The sequence below is a fragment of the Myxocyprinus asiaticus genome, chromosome 2, assembly GCF_019703515.2.
Source record: "Myxocyprinus asiaticus isolate MX2 ecotype Aquarium Trade chromosome 2, UBuf_Myxa_2, whole genome shotgun sequence".
Lineage (NCBI taxonomy): Eukaryota > Metazoa > Chordata > Actinopteri > Cypriniformes > Catostomidae > Myxocyprinus > Myxocyprinus asiaticus.
The window spans coordinates 61,233,437-61,260,059 of record NC_059345.1 but is presented as its reverse complement, the minus strand read 5'-3'; the positions used below and the strand labels follow the sequence as shown (position 1 = coordinate 61,260,059).

The window sequence follows — 26,623 nt, the reverse complement described above, 5'->3', positions numbered from 1 at the left end:
AAGAGTACCATAGATAATGAAAAAGCCTATAGTAGCTCTCAACTTGGGAAACAGCAGACTCTGACCTCGTGTTTCCAAAGATCTGAGGTTTGGGCAACAAGTTCATATGAATATAAGAAACATGAAAATGCACTTTTTGTTAAATTTGTTAAAGACTGGTATGTCCACTAGACTGTGTGATTCAGCAGCGTTCCAAACTTGTAATGCTGCTCTTGACCCTCTAAGTTTATCACTCCAAGCACTGCAAAAATGTGTTCCATGATTACGCTTAAAATGCAAATGGCAACTCAGCGTGTAAATCTTTCCGGGTTTAAGGTAACAAAATTGCGTTCCGACTGAAATCCATACGGGATGCCGTTTGAATCTTCTTTTAGTACCTCACACCCAAACTGCTGACACCTTTCATGCAAGTTGTGTGAGATATAGGCAGTAATTTTACACGGATGCCACACTTGACAGAAGTGGCCGGGGAAAAATCAGTGATAATCACATTGTCTGTCAATGACAATCGCTCACGTTTTCTGTCAGAAGCTGTAGAATTTTTTCAAACATATAGTATTCGATTGCATGATAATTGTTTCTCACCATTGTGATTACATAACACCAGTGAACACACCTATTCATTACATACTGTAACATTGTATTGATATGTCATTGCTCTTTCTGGAAGAGAGACTTAATGAAGGTGAAAAAAACGCAGCACTTTTAGTACAAAAGTACAGTACAGTACAGGATTCTTTAAAACGCTTAATGTGATTTTCTTACATTTCCTTTCTGATAAACACTATTTACTGACAAAACAACAACACTGTAATCCAAAAATGAATACACTTTTTTCATGTGTTTTTTCTACCATGTACTAAGACAGTGGCCCTGGAAGGCCAAATTGTTTTTTCTAGTGATAGGCCCTATATACTATTTTTGACACATTAGTCATATATTGTCCACAAACTGATGACCCCCATTTTAAACTAAAAGCTGGTTTGTTGAGCTTTAAAAACAGAAAAAGCTTAAACTTAATTATAGGGAAGAAAACGCTTGACAGAAAAATATAGTCTTTCTCCACTGATTGCTGCTTTTTTATTTTGGCAAAAAATAGTGTTTGTTAAAAGTTTGGGGCCTGGGTAGCTCAGCAAGTATTGACGCTGGCTACCACCCCTGGAGTCACAAGTTCTAATACAGGGCGTGCTGAGTGACTCCAGCCAGGTCTCCTAAGCAACCAAATTGGCCCGGTTGCTAGGCAGGGTAGAGTCATATGGGGTAACCTCCTCGTGGTTGCGATTAGTGGTTCTCGCTCTCAATGGGGCGTGTGGTAAGTTGTGCGTGGATCGTGGAGAGTAGCATGGGCCTCCACATGCTGTGAGTCTCTGCGGTGTCATGCAGAGCGAGTCACGTGATAAGATGATTGGATTGACTGTCTCAGAAGCAGAGGCAACTGAGACTTGTCCTCTGCCACCCAGATTGAGGTGAGTAACCGCGCCACCACGAGGACCTACTAAGTAGTGGAAATTGGGCATTCCAAATTTGGGAGAAAAAGGGGATAAAAAAAGAAGTGAAGATTGATATAAATTTGGTTTGTCCCGGTCGTTGTATTAAAGCGGTTTTAAATTTATGCATAGCCTATTAGGGGCCGTTCAGACCGAACATGGTTTTGCGTCCATCTGTGCTGTTTTTCAGTTGTTTTCCTATGTAAACAAGCTCTAGGTGGACCTCTTAAACCGTTGTGCAGCGTCTCACGTAGGAGCCCTGCTGAAAAAAAAAGTCCTGTATTTAGAGCTGGAATGTCCCATATTTGGCTGGAAGAAAGTTGCAACCCTAGTGAGAATCCCTAGTGAGTTAATCTAGCAAGCTAGTGGGTTTATGGGTTAATGGAGTGTATGAGGTATGGTCAGACAATAAAGCAACTTAAAGGGATAGTTCACTCAAAAAGGAAAATTCTCTCATCATTTACTCACCCTCATGCCGTCCCGGATATGACTTTCTTTCTTCAGCAGAACACAAATGAAGAGTTTGTTGAAGAATATGTCAGCTCTGTAGGTCCTTACAATGCAAATGAATTGTGATCATACATTTGTAGCTCCAAAAATCAAAATAAAGGAAACATAAAAGTAATCCATATGACTCCAGTGGTTAAATCTATATATTCAGAAGCAATATGATAGGTGTGGGTGAGAAACAGATCGAAATTTAAGTCCTTTTTTTACTCTAAATCTCCCTTTTCACTTGAAGCACCTACAGAGCTGAAATGTTCTTCTAAAAATCATTGTTTGTGTTCTGCTGAAGGAAGAAAGCCATACATATTTGGGATGATTTGAGGGTGAGTAAATAATGAGACAATTTTCATTTTTAGGTGAACAACCCCTTTAAATCAACAATAGCAAGGGACCACAGTGAGAAGGGCTGCAAGAAAAGGGCAAAAACAGATGGCATGTTTTCTGCTGAAAAAGAGCAGTTTGATAGAAAAGCAAAGGAAGCAATCATGGGGCGAGTTAAGCTGTTAAGCTATGTTAAACTATGTCTTTATCAGTCAAGAGAAAGTTGATTATGAGAATGACCGTATGTGAGCTTTTAGACTTGCCAAAGCAAAACTGCCATTTACCGCAGGCGATATTCTCAAGTAAATTGCGAGTAAAATTTATAACACACTTTCAGTTCACACTTCTGTTCTGGTAATATTGCTACATTTTTTATGTGTCCATGTTAAAAATGTATTCTGTTCATACGTGCATGTGTTTCTGCAACAGCTAAAATGTTAAAGTAATCAGTAAAGGGATTATTTTTTACATAAAGTACTGAGTAGTTTTATCTGATTGCAATTTTATAGAAGTAACCAGTATTCTATGGTGGATAACCTTATTGAGAAACTTACCCATCAATGGAAATAAAATTGATTTTTTCAGGTGATCTGAACACAATCGCTCCTCTGATCTCCAACTTCTTCCTTTGTTCTTACGGTCTCATCAACTTCAGCTGCTTTCACGCATCTGTCGTCCAATCCCCTGGTGAGAACTGCATTATCACAAATGACTTCACATTCAGATTTCAAATTAAGCTTTACAATGTGTAAACAGAAAATTAGACTACAAACTATAATGTACATTTGAATATAGGATAAACTATACATGGGTTACTTGTACTGTACTCTCTGTAAATAATTTTTTATTTTTTTTTAATTTTTTTTTTTTTTGCTTGTGTTGTAATTTAAGGAAGCCAGTCTTTTAGAAATATACTCTGGTCATGCACTTTCTAAATTATAAATTGATTATTTACATAATGGTACGAAAATGAACAGTAAAGAAATAAAAACTCATTGCTCAGTGAGGGATTGAGAATTAGCTTACAGAAGGATGCCAACTAATTATGACATTTTTTACCTTATCTTAACTTTATCAAAGCTTAACAGGAAGGACTGTTTAGGAATGGGACAAACTAACACAAAACACCATAGAATTAATAAAATCCATTGGTAATACTTACTGATGTTTGTGTTGTTGTTTTCCCACCAAAATGTTGTCACTTCCTGGAGGAAGATGTCATTAAGGAACTGGGTTTTAATAAAAAAAAAAAATAATAATAATAAAACATAAAAAAAGACTAACAGGAAGAGAGGAAGTGGCGTGAAACATTTGCCTTTGTGATCGTTTGTTTTGTTTCAAAATAATTAGATTCAAACAGTTATTAACACTTCAAATCTTAAGTCTATGGATTTTTAAGAAAAATAAGTTCAATGAACTTAAATATTTGAGTTTTGAGTCCAAAACTTGACATTTCAAGTAATACTTAAGACAACTTGAATTTAACAGTAATGACAACTTTAGGGTTTACAGTGTAATGCATGAGGATTTCCATATGATTGCCGATACAGCCAGGGGTTGCGTTAACTGAAAATTCTTTGTCATTTACCAATTTTTTTGATACATTGACGGATAATTCCAAATCCTGTCTGTCATTTTGACAGATTCAAATATATATATATATATATATATATATATATATATATATATATATATATATATATATATATTATTTGGAATTATCTGAAGCAATGCATGCTTATTCATTACGTGCATAATAAACATGGGAGTGGATTTACTGTACGGAGAATGGAGACTTCGGTGAGCAAGCGGTAAGCCAGGAGTGGGAGAAATACGAGTTAACTGCTGTATCACTTCACATCGCCTAAAATACGTCTGTCATCACTCACAGTCATGTGAACCAGTGTCAAAAGGGAATCTGCGTGAGAAAGACCCAGCGTGTTTGCGATAGAGACTAAAGGCAGCCTGAGAAAATAATAGTTTTGAGATTTTAAACTTCAGCAAATTAAATTGAAGCATTCAATTTGGTTTGTATCTGTATGTATAGTTATAACAATGCACTGGCAATGAACACTTGCCAATAAAGATTGATATGAATTGAATCTGCCCATTTGATCCTAAAATTAATAAATAATATGTCCACTGGAAAATGCTGGAAGATTTTGCCAAATATTAGCATCTCCACTGATTTTATGGCATGTATAATTTACTTGTATCAAAGATTTAAACTTGTAAAAAATGTGTTTAATGTAACTATCTGCATAAAAACTGCAAAATTTAACTTGCAAAAAAAAAAAAAAAAAAAAAAAAAAGATGATTTTTGCAAGTTCTTTGAGACAAAGTATAAAGCAAATATATTTATGATCATATTTTAATGTTTGTTTTAATGTACCATGTGCCATGATTAATCACAGAAAACTGTGCGATTAATTAGTTTTTAAAAAAATTATCGATTCAAAGCCCTAATATTTACAGTGCATTCAGAAAGTATTCAGACCCCTTCATTCTTTTCACATTTTGTTATGTTGCAACCTTATGCTAAAATGCTTTAAATAATTTTTCTTACATCAATCTACACTCTATACTCCATAATGACAAAGCAAAAACCAGATTTTTTATAACTTTGCAAATTTATTAAAAATTAAAAAAATGAAATATTATATTGAAGTATTCAGACCCTTAACTCAGTACTTAGTTGAACCACCTTTGGCAGCCATTACAGCCTCAAGTCTTTTTGGGTATGCTGCGACAAGCTTTGCACACCTGGATTTGTGGATTTTCTGCTATTCTTCTCTGTAGATCCTCTCAAGCTCTGTCAGGTTGGATGGGGACTGTCGGTGGACAGCCATTTTCAGGTCTCTCCAGAGATGTACAATTGGCTTCAAGTCCAGGCTCTGGTTGGGCCACTCAAAGACATTCACAGAGTTGTCCCTAATCCACTCTTGCGTTGTCTTGGTTGTGTGCTTAGGGTCATTGTCCTGTTGAAAGGTGAACCTTTGGCCCTCTCTGAGGTCCTGAGCACTCTGGACCAGGTTTTCATTAAGGATATCTCTTTTTTTTCTGCTTTAAGCTTTCCTTCAACCCTGACCAGTCCCCCTGTTCCTGCCGCTGAAAAATACCCCCACAGCATGATGCTACCACCACCATGCTTCACTGTTGGGATGGTATTGTGCAGGTGATGAGTGGTGCCTGGTTTCCTCCAGACATGACGCTTGGAATTGAGTCCAAACAGTTCAATTTTCATTTCATATAGACCAGAGAATCTTGTTTCTCACAGTCTGAGAGTCCTTTAGGTGCTATTTTATGTGTCTTGCACTGAGGAGAGGTTTCCATCTGGCCACTCCGCCATAAAGCCCAGATCAGTGGAGTGTTGCAGTGATGGTTGTCCTTCTGCAAGTTTCTCCCATCTCCACACGTGATCTCTGGAGCTCAACCAGAGTGACCATCTGGTCACATCTCATACCAAGGCCCTTCTCCCCCAATTGCAAAGTTTGGCCAGGTGGCCAGCTCTAAGAAGTGTCCTGGTTGTTCCAAACTTCTTCCATTTAAGAATTATGGAGGCCACTGTGCTCTTGGGAACCTTCAATGCAGACGAATTATTTTTTTTATTTTTTTTTTTGTAGCCTTCCCCAGATCTGTGCCTCAACACAATCCTGTCTCTGTAGGCAGTTCCTTTGACCTCATGGCTTGGTTTTTGCTCTGATATGCATTATCAGCTGTGAGACCTTATATAGCAGGTATGTGCCTTTCCAAATCATGTCCAATCAATTGAATTTTCCACAGGTGGACTCCAATATAAGTGTAGAAACATCTCAAAGATGATCCAGAGAAATGGGGTGCACCGGAGCTAAATTTCAAGTGTCATAGCAAAGGGTCTGAATACTTATGTCAATGTTGTATTTCAGTTTTTTCTTTTTAATAAATTTGCAGTTATCAAAAATCTGGTTTCTGCTTCGTCATTATGGGGTATGGAGTGTAGATTGATGTGAAAAAAATAATCATTTTAAGCATTTTAGCATAAGGCTGCAACATAGCAAAATGTGAAAAACATTAAGGGGTCTGAATACTTTCTGAATGCACTGTATATATACAGTATCTACTATATATATATATATATATATATATATATATATATATATGTATGTATGTATGTATTGTAATCTGGCAATGGTTTTAGCAGATAGTCCAATGAAGAGGAAGTTACAATGGTCAAAATGTCATGTTATGAAAGCATGAACTATTGATTCTGCATCGTTTGGACTAAGAACCAATTACCAATTTAAACCATATTCTCATGAAAACATGTTTTGTTTAAAACATTTTAATTAGCAAAAGGAAAAATGAAGAAACACCCAGTGATTTCGTAATAAAATGAAGGTTCCGTATCTGTCACTCACTCGATGTTGTGTCGATATAGTGACACTAGGGGTCACTCTTGGGAGCCCGAGACACCTCTGGTCTTTGATAAAAGGCCAATGAAAATTGGCAAGTGGTATTTTCATGCCACTCCCCCGGACATACAGGTATAAAAGGAGCTGATTCAGATTTTCTCTTCGGAGCCGAACGGTCGATGTTTACTGAGCTGACTGTTCATTCACCTCTGCTGGATCTGATGGCCCATTTCAGTGGCTTCTCCCTCCTCTGCACTGGTGCACTGCAGAGAATGGCCCTGGGCACTTCGGCAGAAAAAAGAGAGTATATTTTCCTAAAAGAGTATATTTCTCTAAAAGATCGGCACACACGGAGCGTCTTTTTAAAGACGCATCTTTTTAAAGATGCCTTTCCGTTTGTGTGTTATTCCTGGATGCGGTCGTTACCTCTCAACTTCAGATGGTCACGATCTCTGTCTTTCGTGTCTGGGCACGACCCACGTGGAGACAGCGTTCGTGGATGGTTCATGTACTCACTGCGAGAACATGACCATGGCAACATTGCGGTCACGGCTTGCTTTTGTAAGAAAAAAGCAAGACCTCCCATTCCCCAGTACGCTCATCTGCCCCGATCAGGCTTCCGGATGAGTCCACCAGCTCGTCTCACGGCGAATTCGACCTCTTGTTGATGAGCTCTCGAGCGCAGCATCAGAGAGCAGGCTTGTCCAGTCGGACGCAGAAGCCTCAGCTGGGCTCCACCCTTCGGGGATGACTGCCCAGTCACAGGCTGATGCGGAAATGACGGACATGCTTTCCCGGGCGGCCATGAGTGTCGGGCTAGAGTGGAACCCTCCACTCTTCCCCGAACCCTCGTGGCTTGATGATTGGTTCTTGAGCTCGCAGCACCGCTCAAAGCAGCCATGCCCCGCTCCAGTGCCTTTCTTCCCGGAAGTGCATGAGGAGCTGACAAAATCGTGGGAGGCACCTTTTACTGCCCAGTCCCGATTTCTCAGTTCCTCTGCCCTCACTACCCTCGATGGCGGGGCGGCCAGGGGCTATTTGGTGATTCCCCAGGTGGATAAGGTGCTCACTGTGCACCTTTGCCCGCAGAGCGCCGCCACCTGGCGCGGACGCCCAAAGCTCCCGTCCAAGCCCTGTAGGTTCACGTTGTCCCTGACGGCCAAAGCCTACAGTGCTGCTGGACAAGCCGCCTCTGCCCTGCACGCCATGGCTCTCCTGCAGGTCCACCAAGCCAAACTGGACAAGGGTAGTTCCGCCCCAGATCTGATGCAGGAACTGCTCTCGGCGACCGACCTTGCTCTCCGGGCGACGAAGGTCACGGCGCGGTCTCTCGGGTGGGCGATGTCCACATTAGTGGTCCAGGAGCGCCACTTTTGGCTCAACTTGGTCGAGATGGGTGAGGCCGACAAGACAAGGTTCCTTGCTGCCCCTATCTCCTAGGCTGGCCTATTCGGTGACACTGTCGAGGACTTTACCCAGCAGCTCTCGACGGTGAAGCAGCAGATGGAGGCTATCCGGCATATCCTGCCCCGGCGCGGCTGAAGATCCCGCACCCCGCCTGCTCGTTGCCAAGGGCATACCCCTACGGTGACTTTGGTCCCCCTCGCGTGGAGCTTGGATGCGTGGATGTGTGGCTTGCGCTTTCCAATCCGTCGCGATGGCTGATCCGGACCATCTGACTCGGCTACACGATTCAGTTCGCTAGTCGTCCGTCCAGGTTCAGCGGTATCCACTTCACCTTGGTGATGGACGAAAATGCTGCTACCTTGCGCGCGGAGATCGCCAACCTCCTATGGAAGGGTGCGATAGAACCTGTCCCTCTGGCCGAGATGAAGAAGGTGTTTTACAGCCCCTACTTCGTCGTACCGAAAAAAGGTGATGGGTTGCAGCCAATCTTGGACCAGCGAGTATTTAACCAGGCTTTACACAGACTCCTGTTCAAGACGCTGACGCAAAAACGCATTCTGGCAAGCGTCCAGCATCAAGATTGGTTCGTGGCAGTAGACCTGAAGGACGCGTACTTTCACGTCTCGATTCTACCTCGACACAGACCCTTCCTGCGGTTTGCATTCAAGGGTGGGGCGTATCAGTACAAGGTCCTCCCTTTCAGTCTGTCCTTGTCCCCTCGCGTCTTCACAAAGGTCACAGAGGCAGCTCTTGCCCCATTAAGGGAGGTGGGCATTCACTTTCTCAATCTTGACGATTGGCTAATCCTGGCTCACTCTCAGGACATGTTGTGTGCACACAGGGACTTGGTGCTCTCGCACCTCAGCCAATTAGGGCTTCGGGTCAACTGGGAAAAGTGCAAGCTCCTCCCAGTTCAGAGCATCTCTTTTCTCAGTTTGGAGTTGGACTCAGTCTCATTGACACCGCGCCTCACGAACGAGCGGTGCTGGCCTGTTTGAAGGCATTCAAACAGAAAACATCGGTTCCACTGAAACTCTTTCAGAGGCTCCTGGGGCATATGGTATCCTCAGCAGTGGCCACCCCGCTCGGGTTGATGCATATGAGACCGCTTCAGCACTGGTTTCAGACTCGAGTCCCGAGATGGGCATGGCGCCGCGGGACACATCGCATGGTCATCACGCTGGTCTGTCACTGCCTCTTCAGCCCTTGGACCAACCTCATGTTTCTACGGGCAGGCGTTCCCCTAGAGCAGGTCTCCAGGCACGTCGTGGTCACGACAGACGCCTCCAAAACAGGCTTGGCCGCTGTTTGCAACAGGCATGCAGCCGCCAGCTTATGGACGGGCCCGTGGCTGCGTTGGCACATCAACTGCCTCGAGTTGCTGGCAATTCTGCTCGCCCTGTGGAGGTTCCGGCCATTGATCCAGGGCAAGCACGTGTTAGTTCGGACAGACAACACGGCAACGGTAGCATATGTCAACCGCCAAGGCGGTCTGCGCTCTCGTAGTATGTCACAACTCGCCCGCTGTCTCCTCCTCTGTCAACAGCACCTCAAGTCGCTGCGAGCCACTCACATCCCGGGCGACCTCAACACTGCAGCTGACGTGCTGTCATGGCAGGTTACCCTCAGGGGAGAGTGGAGACTCCACCCTCAGGTGGTCCAACTGATCTGGAGTCAATTCGGACAGGCACAGGTAGACTTGTTTGCCTCCCAGGAATCCTCCCACTGCCTGCTGTGGTACGCCCTGACCGAGGCACCTCTCGGTATAGATGCGCTGGCACACAGCTGGCCCCCTGGTCTGTGCCAATATACGTTTCACCCAGTGACTCAGTGCAAGGTCAGGGAGGACGAAGAGCAGGTCATCCTGGTAGCACCCTACTGGCCCACCCAGACGTGGTTCTCAGACCTCACGCTCCTCGCGACAACCCCCCCCCCCCCCCGGCGAATTCCCCTGAGGAAGGACCTTCTTTCTCAGGGACAGGGCACCATCTGGCACCCACGACCAGACCTCTGGAATCTCCATGTCTGACCCCTGGACGGGACATGGAAGGTAGTAGACATGATCACTCAGGCTAGCGCCCCCTCTACGAGGCGCCTGTATGCCTTTAAGTGGTGTCTGGTCGCTAAGTGGTGTTCTTCCCGACGCGAAGACCCCCAGAGATGCGCAATTGGATCAGCGCTTTCCTTCCTGCAAGAGAGGTTGGAAGGGCAGCTGTCCCCCTCCACCTTGAAGGTGCCGCTATAGCAGCACACCACGACACAGTGGACGGTAAGTCCTTAGAGAAGCACGACCTGATCATCAGGTTCCTGAGAGGCGCCAGGAGGCTGAACCCCTCCAGACTGTGCCTTGTTCCCTCATGGGACCTCTCTGTAGTTCTTCAGGGTCTACAGAGAGCCTCCTTTGAGCCTTTGCAGTCAGCTGAGCTTAAGGCACTCTCCTTGAAGACTGCCCTCCTGACTGCGCTCACCTCCATCAAGTGGGTAGGAGACCTGCAAGTGTTCACTGTCAGCGAAACTCTCTACTCTCAGGGCTACTCTCACGTGATCTTGAGACCCCGACCGGGCTATGTGCCCAAGGTTCCCACGACCCCTTTTAGGGACCAGGTGGTGAACCTGCGAGCACTGCCCCAGGAGGAGGCAGACCCAGCCCTGTCGTTGCTGTGTCCGGTGCACGCTTTACGCATCTATTTGGATCGCACGCAGGGCTTTAGGATCTCTGAGCAGCTCTTTGTCTGCTTTGGTGCACAGCAGAATGGAAGCGCTGTCAACAAGCAGAGGATCGCCCCCACTGGCTCATTGATCCCATAGCTATGGCATATCACGCCCAGGATGTGCCATCCCCTGTAGGGCTATGAGCCCATTCTACCAGGGATGTAGCGTTCTCCTAAGCCCTGGCCAGAATTGCCTCTCTAACAGACATCTGCAGAGCAGCGGGCTGGACAACACCCAGCACCTTTGCGAGGTTCTACAGCCTCCGTGTGGAACCGGTTTCGTCCCGGGTAGTGGCACGCAATACAAGCAGATAAGCCCGGGATAGCCAGCCTGGTGTATCGCTTGCACATAGTGCCTTTCACCTCCTCTGAGCTGAAGACATGCGACATTAACTCCCAGTAGTGTTCACAAACTATGTTCCCTGGTTGACTTCCTCCGAGCCCTGTGGCAGTCGAGTTTTCGGAGAGACTCGCTGCCGGCCCAGTGCACATGCTAACTAAAAGCCCTGTTCTGGGGTAGGTGCTCCGCATGTGGCGGTTCCCTGTAGGCAATCCCATGCGATGTATTTCTTCCAATAATTCGTTTCCCTGTTGGCAAACTGCGTCTTCCATGGGCAGAGGCCCCTCTGCCACAGTCTCCATGTTTGTAGTAACTCCTCCCCCGTTGGGTAGGACCTACCATGAGACTTCTCCACATGACATACTTCCGACATAGTTCGGCAAGACCATGTGACGTATTTTCCACTTAAATATCCCCCCTCTTTCTGGGTGAGGTGTGGTCTCTGCCGTGTCCTCCCCTTGGGAGGGACACCCCCGACTAGACCTTGTCGGCCCAGTCGGATATTCCCCCTTTTTTTTAGGGAGTGGAAAAAAAGAAGGGGAAGAAGGGGAAAAGAGGTCACGACTGGGCTAGCCTGTCTCTATCTTTTGGGTAGTCGACTTGTCCCCAAAGGGCTGTTCAACACTCATAACTATGTTTGGGGAGGTTACGTGTTGGCCTGGTGTGCTGGCTACGAGGCACACAGTGGTCTGCCCATCACACACCGCCAGTTCACGCAACACAGTTCAGCCAGTTGCGGTGTTTTGTATAGGGACCCCTAGTGTCACTACATCGACATAACGTTGAGTGAGTGACAGATAGGGAACGTCATGGTTACATGTATAACCTCCGTTCCCTGATGGAGGGAACGAGACATTGTGTCCCTCCTGCCACACCGCTGAACTACCCGCTGAAATGGCCGGACCTTGTCTCGGCTCCTCAGCATAAAACCTGAATGAGTGGTTGCACGCCAGCTCCTTTTATACCCATATGTCCGGGGGAGTGGCATTCAAATACCACTCGCCAATTTTCATTGGTCTTTTGTCAAAGACCAGAGGTGTCTCGGGCTCCCAAGAGTGACCCCTAGTGTCACTACATCGACACAACGTCTCGTTCCCTCCATCAGGGAACGGAGGTTACACAAGTAACCATGACGTTTTTCATTTTAGAAGTTAGTGCATAGTAGCAGCCAGCAGTGTTTCCGCTACTGAATCTCGAGTGCCAGATTGTTAGATTGCGGCATGAATTTAATGTGATGAGATAAAAGAGCACTAATAACATCAAAATCAACAAGGTTTTTAATGAAAATGCTGTTTTTGTGAAAATGCTTTTATTTTTTCTAATTTAAAGTTTTTATTTTCATCACAAATTATATTATCAGCATAACAGTTTAAGTGAAACCACAAGAATTGGAGAATATTTGGTATGTCGCCCTTTTGCTTTAATGACAAAATCCATTCGAGCTGGCATAAACTCCACAAGTTTGTGAAAAACCCAACAATCAATGTTATCTGAGCATGATTTGAAAGTTTTATAGAGCATTTTTGTGTGCTTAAATTTTCAGGATTAAATAGAATTTTGAGACCCAGATTTTCAATGTAGACCTTTGAATATCATTTAAGTATATTTCTATCATGTGCAGTCTCTACACAGTAGGAATATACTTATATTTTTAAATATATATACATACAGTACAACTACAGACTGTCTCTTGGATTTGGTCAATCATCTCTGATGTTGTGGAATAATGGAGTTCTCTCCTCTTGCAGGCTGGAGGCCGTTATATCGTTACTTCACTCCCTGGACGTCTCTGTTTGGATCATTTCTGTCTTTTCTGCTCATGTTTCTGTTCACATGGTGGGCCGCTCTTGTGACTTTCACGATTGTCCTCTGCCTCTTAGGATACGTTTCTTATAATAAACCTAGTAAGTTCTCTCAACCTCAGTGACCATCTGCATTCTTCTAAATGATCATAATATGATGCTTTTTATGACCTACATTTGTTGACCTGCATGATGATTATCAGACATAGCCATCCAATTAAAGGGGTCAAATATTTTTTTTTCCCCTTGTGGTCCACTTATAATGTTAGCCAAGGTTTCTTGCACCAAACATTAAAATTTAGTTTTTTATTATCATTTTCCTCTCACACTGACCATTTGAATTAAATGGCCCGTTCTTTTCTACTGTAAGATATAATGACACTAAAGGCACCCCAAAGTGTATCAAGAATAATAAAAAATAAAAAATAAAAAAAACATTCATAATTTGTGTGTAGAGAAATAATAACAGAATACAATTTTTGAGAAATTGTTGAGAAAAAGTGGTACAAGGGGTTCACACTTGGGGTAAAAGGCCCTGGGTTGTCACTATAGTAAAATAGTGTAGATATAGGGGTAATAGTTATAGGGCAAAATTTGTCAACTTACTTTTGAGGCAGCAAGAATCTTTTTTGAGATACAAATAAAGATAATGCTTATTGTAAGGAATCACTTTAAAAAAAGGTGCACCATTCCCTGTTAATTTTAATCACATTTGGCATTTTATAACATCTCAAGTATTCTATAAACAAATGAATCTCCATTGTGATTGGATGAGTCAATGTGATCTCACTTTGAACATTCTTCATAACAAACCTATTTTCCCTTCACTTAAGAAAAACAATGGGGCGAATTCACTAAACAGTTGCGCCACTTTTGCATGTGATAATTAATCTCAAAAACCTGTCTTATTCACTAACGACCTGCTATGTAGTTTAAGTGGATGCAATCAGCACTAAAATTGCTGTGTGTCTTGAGTATTTAGATTTAGTCATCGTCATTCCTTTTCCTTTCTATGTGAATTAGGCTCATTATAGATTGTGCTTGTCATGGAAATCCTAGATCTGTCCCAGGTACCTCGTAATCAGGGTTGGGAGGGTTACTTTTGAAATGTATTCCACTACAGATTACAGAATACATGCTGTAAAATGTCATTTGTAATGTATTCCATTAGATTACTCAAGGTCAGTAACATATTCTAAATACTTTGGATTACTTCTTCAGCACCGGTAGATTTTGTTCACTTGTTTTGACTTTAAAAACTCTGCCAGTAAAGTAAGACAAAATACACGTTAAAAATACATTCTCTGAAAAACCTAAATATCTTATGCAGTGTTGTTTATAAAACAAGATAAATCAAATTGATCTTGTTTTAAGGATTTTTAGATATTTTTACAGGAAAACAATAAAACAATTATCATCAAGAATAAGATTTTTGCCCTATCTATGTCTTACTAGAAAAAAATAAATTATGATCCAACGTGAATTTTCTTGATAAAAAAAATATGATTGTGCCAGGTAACGTGCATGTAAAATGGCTAGAAATAGCATTTTAGCTTAGCGTAAAGCTGACAATTTACACAAGGTTTATTCCTGTTTCTTCTGTTCCAAACTTACTTCTCTGTCTGCTCGTATGAATGTAACACATCATAAGAAAGTGTTTCACTGCTGTTTAAATGCACTTTGGATCGCATCATTTATATGTATAAATGTTTTCCATCTGAAAGGACTAAATATTAAATTAAACAAATGACAATAAAATGCAAAGTAATCTCTTCAGTAATCAAAATACGTTTTGAATGTAACTGTATTCTAATGACCAGTTATTTAAATGGTAACTGTAGTGGAATACAGTTACTTATATTTTGTATTTTAAATACGTAATCCCGCTACATGTATTCCGTTACTCCCCAACCCTGCTCATAATATGTACTCGAACTGGAAGGTTACCTCTTACCTGGACTCGAACCAGGAGATTACAACTCGGACTCTAACTGAGAGGTTGGCCTTGGATAACTGGCTCGGACTCGAATCGAGATCCTGTATTATCCTTCCAGAACAACAATATACTCACTTTATGTTGTTCTAATATGAGAATCTTGTATATTCTGCTCTTTATGCTACGCAGCGATAACTCAGACAAGACTCCAGTTTCCCCATTTCCTTCATCTATTTTCTTAGGCCAGAGAGATCTCTTTGAACACAGTAGAGACTCTACCAAACAAAATAATTAATAAGCTTATATACATTATTGCAAATGTAACTCCCATAATACTTGTTTACTTCATTCTGATTGGTTTAAATCATACTGCTAAGCAAAGAGTCCCTGTCTGAAATAGACACACATTAAAATGTCAGTGTACCAAAAATCAATTTCAAGCCAGTCCTAGCTGGTCTTACATCCTTAATTCACAGTTATATTTAATTTTCCAGACATTAAACTCTGTGGATCTGCGAAAAAAGTTCAAAAAATGCTCAAGTCCCTGTATACATAAGTCAGGCATTTGAAAGCTTAGAATCTGAACTTTTCAGAAATAACCACATCTGCATTTATGTTACTTAAAATTACAAAATGCCTTAAAACATCCGTGTCACAAATAAGCGCCACCTAGCGGTTATGTGGTAGAAATATGAATATGAATATAAAAGTCTTTAAATAGCACTTAAATAGACAAATCATATATCAAATTAAAGCTGTTTAAAGCTGTGTACAGTTTACTAATGCCACAGTTTAAAAGATTTTAAGTGAAATATGACATTTAAAAGACATCAAATACAAACGTCTATTTTATGCACAGATAACAGCTGCTGTAAGCCCCCCCAAAAAAACTTTAAATCTGATTTTACTTTAGGAAGTTCTCTAAACAATGAGCCATTGTTTACTTGTCTGTGAGCTTCCTTGTGTCAATAATCCAATGTTATATCTTAGATGTAACAAAATATGCAGTGCCGCAGGAAAAGCATGCTAAACAAATCATCAGAAATATACTGTATGTTATCGACTATTAATGATAAAACATAAAACAAAACTTTTAATGATAAAATAACCTTAACATCACCGCAAAGGGGATCATCAGCTTTCTAATGACACTTAGTTTGAGCTTCTAGTCCTCTCAGAGGCTGAGATATTCGATGAAACAATGGGGATGTTGCAAGAACTGAAAATTAGACTGAATATCTATGGATGAACACACCTGTGAGGGCTAAAATACATTATAGTGCCACCTACTTTTCAGATCGGCATTTTCTAAAGAAAGGTTCTAGTACTTCCTGCCATCTAGTGGAATAAAATAAGACTATTTGGAGGGAGATGGGGTGAACAGAAACAAAATTACATGCTTACAAATTTAGGATAACAACCATTTTTTTTTATTATTATTCTATTCATCATAAGATTGTAAACATATACAATATTATTTATGAATAATTGGAGTCTTTTTTTGGGGTCTGAAAAAAATTAAACACATTTTTGGCAGTAAGTCGACAGTATATGTAAATGGTGAACCTTTAAATTTGAGTGTGAAAAATTGCTGGCGGCAGAGTTTAAGAGGTTAATCACAGAAAGAGCCTGTTCTCTTAATAATTCCATTATATACCATGCTTAGCCTAAAAATTTCCAAGACATGCTTCATTCACAAAAATTACTGAGCGAGGAAAACTTGCCTGGATGAATGCAGGCAGTAAAAATTACTTAAGATGTTTGTGTACATTTTTTTTATCGATTATGTCAGCAGTAATTAATCAGATTATGACCCATTGATGGAGAAGAGGGTATAACTTGGCATATATCCAGATGCACAATGTTGTCAAGTGCTCTTTTGACACGTTAAAGAGATGATTCAGGTGTCTGGATGACAGTAGTCAGTGATGCTGTTCAGTCCTGCCAAAATGTAGAAAATGGAGGTTTGCTGCATCCTCCGCTATTCAGTGCTCAGAATCAGCCCGCAAACTTGGAATTGCTTGTGCAAACTAAATCAGGCACTAAACCAGCGCAGACAGCTTGTGGAAATAACTGCCGCTTTTACAGGGCGCAAATCATTCTTGGTGAATTTCCCGCAATGTGTTCTATGTGGGCCTTTAGCCATCATGTGTTAATCTAGTGAGCATCATATGTTAATCTGTTCATCACAGTGGTGTCACAAACACAAAGATTTGTTTAAATAAATGGTCATTTTGGAGAAAGTTTTGATCTTTGAAATTTATAGCATGTACATAATACATTAAACACTTTTTTTTTTTTTTTTTTTTGTAAACACATTTACAGTTTTGCATTCAGCAGGCTTATCCAAATCAACTCCAAGCATTCAGGATATACATTACATCAGTATGTGCATTACTGGGGAATTGAACCCATGACTTTGGCATTGCCAGCACCATGCTCTATTAGTGGGGCTACAGAGCTGAAGAAATTTAACCTAAAGAAAATTGGTTCTAAAATAAACAAATCTCTAGTATTCATAACCATGTTATTTGAATGTCCTGATCGTGTTGTCTGTTTGTCAACTCGTGTTTTCTAGAGGTGAACTGGGGTTCGTCTTACCAGGCGGGTGTCTACAATATGGCTCTGTCCTTCTCAATGTTTCTGTCAGGGATAGAAGACCATGTCAAGAACTACAGGTGAGAATGTAGAGTTAAAAGGAAGCCAAACTGCCTGCTACAGATTGCAATACACAAGCTGTTATATAAACTCATATAAATATAACATATAAACTCTCTTCTAGGCCTCAGTGTCTGGTTTTGACCGGTCCACCAAATGTACGCCCAGCCCTGGTGGACTTTGCGGGCACTCTCACTAAGAACATCAGTCTGATGATCTGTGGAAACATTATCATGGTAAGAACTGTACACTGAGCAGAACTGGAGCTCTAATGAAGCTTTTTCAATTAAGTATGTTTACTTGCACAATCTTACAACAATTATACTAAAAGCCAACAAAGTTTAAGACCATGTATAAACCCTTTAAAGTCCAAATCAAAACTGACCCTATTTGCTTTCTTAATACACAGTCCTGGTCTACTGTGATCGATTCATCACTGCATGTTATTCCAAATGAAAATTATTTTTTTTGTATCATTCTTCAAAACTTGCTCTGACTTTTTTTCCCGGCACATCGACAAATCCCACCCCATCAACCAATTGTCATATTGACTTTTCATGATCCAATTAATTCCCCAGATAAAGACCTGCCTATATTTCTTTGCATTGATTACTCTATTTTACTTGTAATATGTCACATTACAGAAGTGTGTGCCAGATTTTATGGGACAGGTCATAAATTATTTAAGGAAAAATTTTTGCTCATTACCATGAGTTCTTAATGGAATACTGTTGGCTTATTCAGTGAACAATAGTCTTTTGTTGTGCATGTAAACACATTAATTATTTATTTAAAAACTATACCTCCCATCTCCCAACCTCTCTCCATCACTCTCTGGTGCTTTCAGGAGGATGAGAAGTCAACCTTGCCCACTCACAGTTCAGATATGATGGTAGATTGGCTGAATAAAAGGAAAGTTCGCGCTTTCTATACAACATTTACTGCTGAAAGTCTGAAAGAGGGTGCGCACCATCTTATGCAGGTAACAGTATCACTATCCATGCTTCCCTACTGTAAAGACCAGCATACTGTATGTTGTGATTTCCAGTATGGGATGCTGTGTCTCTGCTTGGCATCATAACTAGCTTTGCCAGCAAGGGTTCCTTGTTCTCCTAGCTTAGTTGAACCTTCAAAAACAACAGAGGTTGACCACTCTTACCAGATAAGTTTTGCTTGTGAAAATCACAGCTATGCTGGTCCACCAGCTAGACCAGGACCAAACCAATACTTAGTAGCATGAACAGCAATCTTTTTCTACTCCCCATTACTTACAGCACAAATCCTCGCTCTTTTCATCATTTTTCTTTCTAGGCGTCTGGTCTTGGTAAATTGAAGCCAAACACTCTCGTTTTGGGATATAAGACAAACTGGCAGGAATGTAAACCTGAGAGCTTAGAAGACTACGTCCACACAATCTAGTGAGTACAGTTATTTTTTTCCACAAATTTCAGTTCCCTATCTGTCACTCACTCGACGTTGTGTCGATGTAGTGACACTAGGGGTCACTCTTGGGAGCCCCAAACACTTCTGCTTTTTTGAAAAAATAATTTTGCATGCCACTACCCCAGACATACAGGTACAAAAGGAGCTGGTATGCAACCACTCATTCAGATTTTCTCTTCGGAGCCGAGTGGTTGTATTCAGTGCACTGAATTAAATTCCCCCCAAAGACGCACCTCAAAACTGCTGGATTTACGGCGCATTTCAGCGGCTTCTCCCCCTCTGCACCCGTGGAGTGCAGAGAACGCCCCTGGGTGCTTCGGCAGAGTGAAAATAAGAGAGTATATTCTAAAAGAGCGAATATATTCTAATTTTCATTCACAAAAAGAGCGGCACACACACGGAACGACTTTTTAAAGATGCCTTTCCCTTTTGTGTGTTATTCCTGGTTGCGGTCGTTATCTCTCCGCTTCTGACGGCCACGATCACTGTCTTACGTGTCTGGGCGCTGCCCACGTGGAGACATCATTCGTGGATGCGAGAACATGACCATGGCAACACTGCGGCTCCCCGCACTGGTCCTTCTACCTACGTGTTTGAGGCCACATCGGTTAGAACTGGGGGCGATTTGGAGACATAAATGGGACCACCTCCGCCGGGTGTCCCCCCACGGACCTCCCATTCCCCAGCACGCTCGCTTGCCCTGATCGGGCTCTCGCAGGAGACCACCGGCTCGTCTCAATGTGAGTTTGACTTCTCGTTCGGAGTTCGGGAAGACGATGAGTTATCGAGCGCAGCATCGGAGAGCGGGCTCGTCCAGTCTGATGCAGAGGCTTCGGCTGGGCTTCCTCATTCAGGAATGGTCGGTCAGTCTCATACCGACGCGGAAATGACAGACATGCTTTCTCGGGCGGCCACGAGCTTTGGGCTAGAGTGGAACCCTCCACTCTCCCCTGAACCCTCGTGGCTCGACGATTGGTTCCTAGGCTCGGTGCACTGCCCACGGCCACACCCCACCCCCGTTCCTTTCTTCCCGGAAGTGCATGAGGAGCTGACAAGATCGTGGGAGGCACCTTTTACTGCCCGGTCCCGGTCTTTCAGCTCCCCCACTCTCACTACCCTCGATGGTGGAGCGGCCAGGGGGTATTCGGTGATCCCCCAGGTGGATAAGGCGCTCGCGGTGCACTTGTGTCCGCAGAGCGCCGCCACCTGGCGTGGGTGCCCGAAGCTCCGTCCAGGGCCTCTAGGTTTTATATCGTCCCTGATGACTGTGGCCTGCGGTGCCGCTGGACAAGCCGCCTCTGCCCTGCACGCCATGGCTCTCCTGCGAGCTTTACACATCTATTTGGATCGCACGCAGAGCCTTAGAAGCTCCGAGCAGCTCTTTGTCTGCTTTGGTGGACAGCGGAAAGGAAGTGCTGTCTCCAAACAGAGGATCGCCCACTGGGTCATTGACACCATCACGATGGCATATCAGGCTCAAGACATGTCAGCCCCTGCAGGGTTACGAGCCCACTCTACCAGGAGTGTGTCCTGGGCCCTGGCCAGTGGCGCCTCTTTGGCAGACATCTGCAGAGCAGCGGGCTGGGCAACACCCAACACCTTTGCGTGGTCCTACAATCTCCGGGTTGAGCCAGTCTCGTCCCGTGTATTGGCAGGCACGAGCAGGTTAGTTCCGGGACAGCTGGCCAGATGTACCACTTGCGCATAGTGCCTTTCCCCTCCCTTGAGGTGAAGACGTGCGCTCTTGACTCCTAGTCATGTTCACAGACTGTGATCCCTGGATGACTTTCCTCCTTAGCCCTCTGGCAGTTGAGTTTGCAGAGAAACTCGCTGACCGGCCCAGTATGTGCACTAATGAGCCCCTGTACTGTGGTAGGTGCTGCACATGTGCTGGTTCCCCGAAGGCGACCCCATGTGATATTTTCTGCAAAATCGTTTTCCTGTCGGCAAACTGTGTCTTCCTTGGGCAGAGGCCCCTCTGCCCCCGGTCACCATGCTCTGTAGAAACTCCTCCCCCTTTGGGTAGGACCTTCCATGGGACCTCTCCACATGACATACTTCCGACAAGACTTGGTAAGACCATGTGATATATTTCCACTGAAAATACCCCCCCCTCTTTTTGAGCAGGGTGTGGTCTCCGTGGTGTCTTCCCCTTAGGAGGGACACCCCCCGACGCAGACACTTATGGCTCCCAGTCAGTTAACAAATTCCACTCTTTTTGGGGAGAAAAGAGAGGGAAAAGAGGCCTCAGCTGGGCTAGTCTGTCCCTATAGTTGGGCAGTCGACTTGTTCCTGATGGACCGTTCGACGCTCATAAGAGCGTTGGGGGAGGTTACATGAAGGCCTGGTGTGCTGGCTACGAGGCAGTTCACGTAACACAGTTCAGATAGTTGTGGCGTTTTGTATAGGGACCCCTAGTGTCACTACATCGACACAATGTCGAGTGAGTGACAGATAGGGAACGTCCTGGTTACTTTCGTAACCTCCGTTTCCTGATGGAGGGAATGAGACTCCATCAGGGAACTGTGGCTCTTGCCACAAAGCTGAACTACCCGCCGAAATGGCCGGGACCTAGTCTCGGCTCCTCAGCACAAAAACTGAATGAGTGGTTGCATACCAGCTCATTTTATACCCATATTGTCCGGGGGAGTGGCATGCAAATTCCACCGCCAATTCTCATTGGCCTTTTTTCAAAAAAGCAGAGGTGTTTGGGGCTCCCAAGAGTGACCCCTAGTGTCACTACATCGACACAATGTCTCGTTCCCTCCATTAGGGAACGGAGGTTACGGAAGTAACCAGGACATTTATCTGTATTGCTTTTTTTTACTTCTATTTTTTTTTTCAGCAATGCCTTTGACTCTAACTATGCCATCTCTGTTCTAAGACTGATGGATGGATTAGATGTTACTGATATTTTGCAGAGTTCAGGTTTGTACTTGTGTATTTTATCCAATGTCTAGAAAATTCCGTAATGCTGTTATTTTGATCGTAAGACAAAGTTTGATATGGGTCTTTTATGGCTGAATGGAGCAGCAGGTGGACCGCCATCAATTGTGAATCCAGCATTTGATGCAGAAGAAGTACCACAAACTGAAATAGATGATACTGACCGGAATTCAGGTGACAAACATACACACACACACTCATTGTTTTTTTTTTAAATGTAACATAACGTAACATACCATGGTGCTCCCCTTTTAATTAACGAAGTTGTGTATACTGCAAATTTTTTTATCTTTACATCAGCACCAGGTCAACCAAACAGAATACTCCCATTGTAATAAATGAAGCTGTCTACACTAAGCAATGGAATCTTTATGTTGGCTACTGAAAGTGAACATAGATAGTTTCATTGAATAGAATGGGCTGGTTTTATTTTTGTAATTTTGCATCATATCGGAATGTAGATATAGTGTACTGAACAAGAGATCTTTCTTCAAGTTTGAGTCAGTGTGGTTTCACTATGACAACTGACACACTTATGACCTGACTGCTGACATTTAAACATAGTATATTTATACACATACATTAAACTGTATTTATGTTTTTATTTTTGTTATGTTGTCTCCCCATGCAGACATTTCTGATGATGTCTCAAATGAGCAGGTCAGGTCAGTATTCCAGACGAAACAGGGCAGGAAGACCATAGATGTCTACTGGATCTCTGATGATGGAGGTGAGACACCACTGCTAATATATACTATATTGAGACACCCTGATGAAAAGACCAGCTTAGACCAGCATGAATATCCATGGTACAGAATGGTATATGCTGGTTAATGCTTTTATTGGTGCTGATCTAACTACTGGACATCATGGTCTTTATGGTAAGGATGAGGAGTCAAATGCAGGCACACTGAATAGCAGAAGTTTATTGAAAAAAGGCAACAACAACAACAACAACAAAAGGAAAAGTAATCTAGGACCTGGGTGACATCAGCATTCGGGCTGGCAACAGGGGCAAGCACAGCTGGAAGAGACAGACAGAATCATGGTCAGAACAGGCAGAGGTCAGAGCCAGTGGGCCAGGCAGAGCAAGCAGACTGGAAAGGCAAGGGGGTAGGCAGTTCATAGACAGAAGTGGACAGTTATTGACAGCCAGACAGACCAAGCAAGTAGGACTGAGGTTGGGAACTGGCAGAGCCTGGGTGGACAGACAGTGTGGGAGAGGACTCAATCGAGAGTCCAGGGCAGGCAGGAACAGAAACCAACATGTGCTGGAGAAGACAGAAAGTAGACAGAACCAGACTGAGGTATACTGAGATAGTGGTCAACCAGACAGAGAATTCTGGAGCCAACAGGGAAGCAGATAAAAACAACAACAACAACAACAACAACAGAAAACAGACAGGTAAAGAGCTGAATGCTGCAGGCACAAAGGCAAACAACAATCTGGCACAAGACAGCACACACAAGGGGAAGAATAGCCGCTTTTCCACTATCGGGCCAGTGCAAGCCAGGGCTATCAACTGGCCTGTCTGGCCAATGGCCTTGGACCTCGGACCTTGAGCCACGATACCAATATTGATCTGCATTCCCACCATCGGGCCAATAGCCCCACAGCACCCTCCCTTAATACGCCACCCTGGTGCCAAAGTCACACACCCCGTCCATTTCACAAACATGAAGGAAGCTCAAGCTGATGTATCATGTTATCAAGTTATCTAGAATATTGAGTTTATATCATATGTAAACATTAGCTAGCTAGCAAGATAAGTTAGCGTTGACAACTCACCGACTGTAATTGCCATGGTGTCCCAAGTGGTCTCACACTAACAGCAGGATGATGTCCCAGCGCAATGTCCATGATCTCAAACCACGGAAAGTTCTTTCTTATGGCACCGCTTTTTCCATTGTGTTTTAACAGATTTGTACTGTGCCCGCATTTTTTGAATTTTTGCCTAACCTGTACGGTTGTGCGCTGGATACACAACCTGGCGAGTTCGGCGAAACTCCACCTTTTACAGTGACCCTGCCTCTATCCCTAGTTGGCCTTTTATATTGTAATTGGCCATTGGCCCAGAGAAAGCCCCCAAGGAGACACAATGAAACCCCGGAAGTGACAGAGGGAACTCAACTGACCATGGCACACACTAGCATGCCCTCATTTGGCCCGAAAGTGGAAACGTGGCTAATTAAGACTGGAAAAACAAAGAACAGGTGCTGCTGATCGTGATAATGAGCTATTGCGCTGGCTCAGCTGGCACAATTTCTCCAGAATGGCTGCACAAGCTCTGAATTATGACACAGCTTATTCGTGATTCACCAGACACCACAATGTGACAACAGTGACGTGTGTTTCATGGGCTGAGTTCGCAATGGCATACTACACATACTACTATTTCTGCTATGTCAGTCTATGGCAGAAATAAGAGTAGTATAGTAGTACGCCATTACCAAGGTGTTTATTCTGACACCTCCAAAACCAGATAGAGCCAAATCGGTTTAGATCGGGTTCATCGATCTCAAGACACTCGCTACAAACTTTCTCTGTCAACCCAGAGTTTGATCCTGAGCTTTGTGCTTAACCCTGAAGCACGTGCACATGAATGACTGACGTTTGCCATGAACAGCCAAAGTGTGAAGCTTGGAGAGAGTCACCCCGATTTACTTCTCGTGAGAAATTTAGCATGATTTTCATCTCCACTTAAGATCATGATATCATTATGAAAATGTAAAGAAATAAATATTTACACAGCATGGAGAAACACAACTGTTGCCATGGAAGTTTGAGTTATCTGCTGATAAAAACAACTGATTATAATGTGTAACTGAATTTATATAGGTACACGATAAGGACATACAGGCTTATTCATTTTAAAAGCATATAAATCTATATATTTATCTAAGTGTTTATGAAGTGCAAGCCATGTCACTTTGTTTGACAGTATTTCACAGGTTCTCAGCATCATGCACTGCATACAGGTACAGTTTGTAAAGAAATGCCAAAAAAAAAAAAAAAAAAATCAATAATAAATATTTTAATGTGCTGTTCAAAAGATAAAAGTTTCCCCAATCTCTCAAATAAACCATCTTATAAAATCTTAATAGATCTCATATATATGAAATCTTAAATTTTCCTTGATCTATTGTCATATAAGAGTTTACTGTACTACAAAAACATACAGTAAGTTTTTAGAACTCAAAACTTCCAAGTCCAAAAAGAGTATTTATTGACACTCAAAGGTTTACAGCTAAATATTAATTTTAAGTTTGGCTTTTTGTACATACTGATACTTAATGATTATTTTCCTATTTATTTTCAGTCATGCATGTTTGTTTCCTTGATGTCATTGTGAATTTTTTTTCACAGGTCTAACTCTGTTAGTGCCATATTTGTTGACCAGAAGGAACTGTTGGAAGAAGAGCAAAATTAGAGTGTTCCTTCTAGGAGACCAGGAGACCATGGAGGAAGAACGCAAAGAGTAATTTGATCTTTATATCATAATCATCAACATCATCATCACTTTTATCAACAGTTTAATAGTTTTAAAATATAATTGTAAGTTCTTTACTGAACTTATTTTTCGTTGCAGCATGAAGTTGCTGTTAAAGAAATTTCGTCTGGAAATCAAGGATGTCATTGTGATAACGGATGTGGACAAAGCTCCATTGACTAAAAGGTGAGGGACACGCGCAAACATACTCGTACTCAGGCACAGAAACACACATCGAAAAAGAAGCAGGTTTACAGCAACTTTCTTTCTCTATTATTGTAGTTTGCAGAGATATGAGGACAACATCACCCGCTTCAGGCTGAATGAAGAACAGGCTGGAGTTGACGTCCAAGAACTCAAGAGACTGAGCCCATGGAAAGTTTCCAAAAAAGACCTTGAGGTCATCAAACCAAAGGTGTGTTTGTGTTTGTGTGTGTGTGTGTGCGCATGTCACCCTCTTTTGGTCACTAAATATGATTATGATTATGATTCCTACAGTCCCTTAATTTAAAGGTGAAGTGTGTAATTTCTGAGCCACATGTCACCAAATTTCACCTACCTACCATTTGTTGCACAAACAGATGTGACATTGGTTAAAACATTGGTTAAGCCCCCTTTATTGGGCTAGTTCTCAAACAGATTTGTTTTAAATCCTCAGAGCCACATTTGTTTACACTCTTCAGAAAGTTTTTTTTTTTTTTTGTTTTTTTTTTGTTGTTTCTGCATATTAAGCTAAGACACAATAAAGTTTTTTAACATTACTGTAGCCAAATTACAAACATCAAAAGGGTTTCCACCCCAACCATAAAATATGGGATTGTATAGAATCAAGACAAGACTCACTTTGTCTTGTATTTTTAAGATGGGCCCAGACCCAGGGCTTTCCTGCATTGAACGTTTTTCGGCAAAGCACCGTTAATGACATTAATCTCGTGTTCGGCCTTAAAAAAAATGATTAAAAATTTTTTTTGGAATAATGTACAGATTTAGCTGTTGCGGAAGGAAATTGGTACTTTAATTCACCAAAGTGGCATTCAGCTGATCACAAAGTAAAGTCAGGACATTACTGATGTAAAAAACAGCACCATCACTATTTGAAAAAAATAATTTTTGATCAAATCTAGACAGGTCCCATTTCCAGCAGCCATCACTCCGACACCTTATTTTTGAGTAATCATGCTAA

The 26,623-nt window shown here is 42.6% G+C and overlaps 1 protein-coding gene across 1 annotated transcript in view; it reads left to right on the top strand.

The window, feature by feature from the left end:
- LOC127452761 (solute carrier family 12 member 3-like) overlaps nt 1-26,623 on the top strand; it is a 91,555-nt gene that overhangs the window by 47,163 nt on the left and 17,769 nt on the right. Inside the window, exons 13-24 of the mRNA XM_051718458.1 lie at nt 2,901-3,002; nt 12,913-13,068; nt 17,481-17,580; nt 17,685-17,796; nt 18,408-18,542; nt 18,872-18,978; nt 21,849-21,931; nt 22,037-22,123; nt 22,581-22,679; nt 25,317-25,428; nt 25,540-25,626; nt 25,723-25,855. Of these exons, the coding sequence (XP_051574418.1) occupies nt 2,901-3,002; nt 12,913-13,068; nt 17,481-17,580; nt 17,685-17,796; nt 18,408-18,542; nt 18,872-18,978; nt 21,849-21,931; nt 22,037-22,123; nt 22,581-22,679; nt 25,317-25,428; nt 25,540-25,626; nt 25,723-25,855 (1,313 nt within the window). The remainder of the gene's footprint in view (nt 1-2,900; nt 3,003-12,912; nt 13,069-17,480; nt 17,581-17,684; nt 17,797-18,407; nt 18,543-18,871; nt 18,979-21,848; nt 21,932-22,036; nt 22,124-22,580; nt 22,680-25,316; nt 25,429-25,539; nt 25,627-25,722; nt 25,856-26,623) is intronic.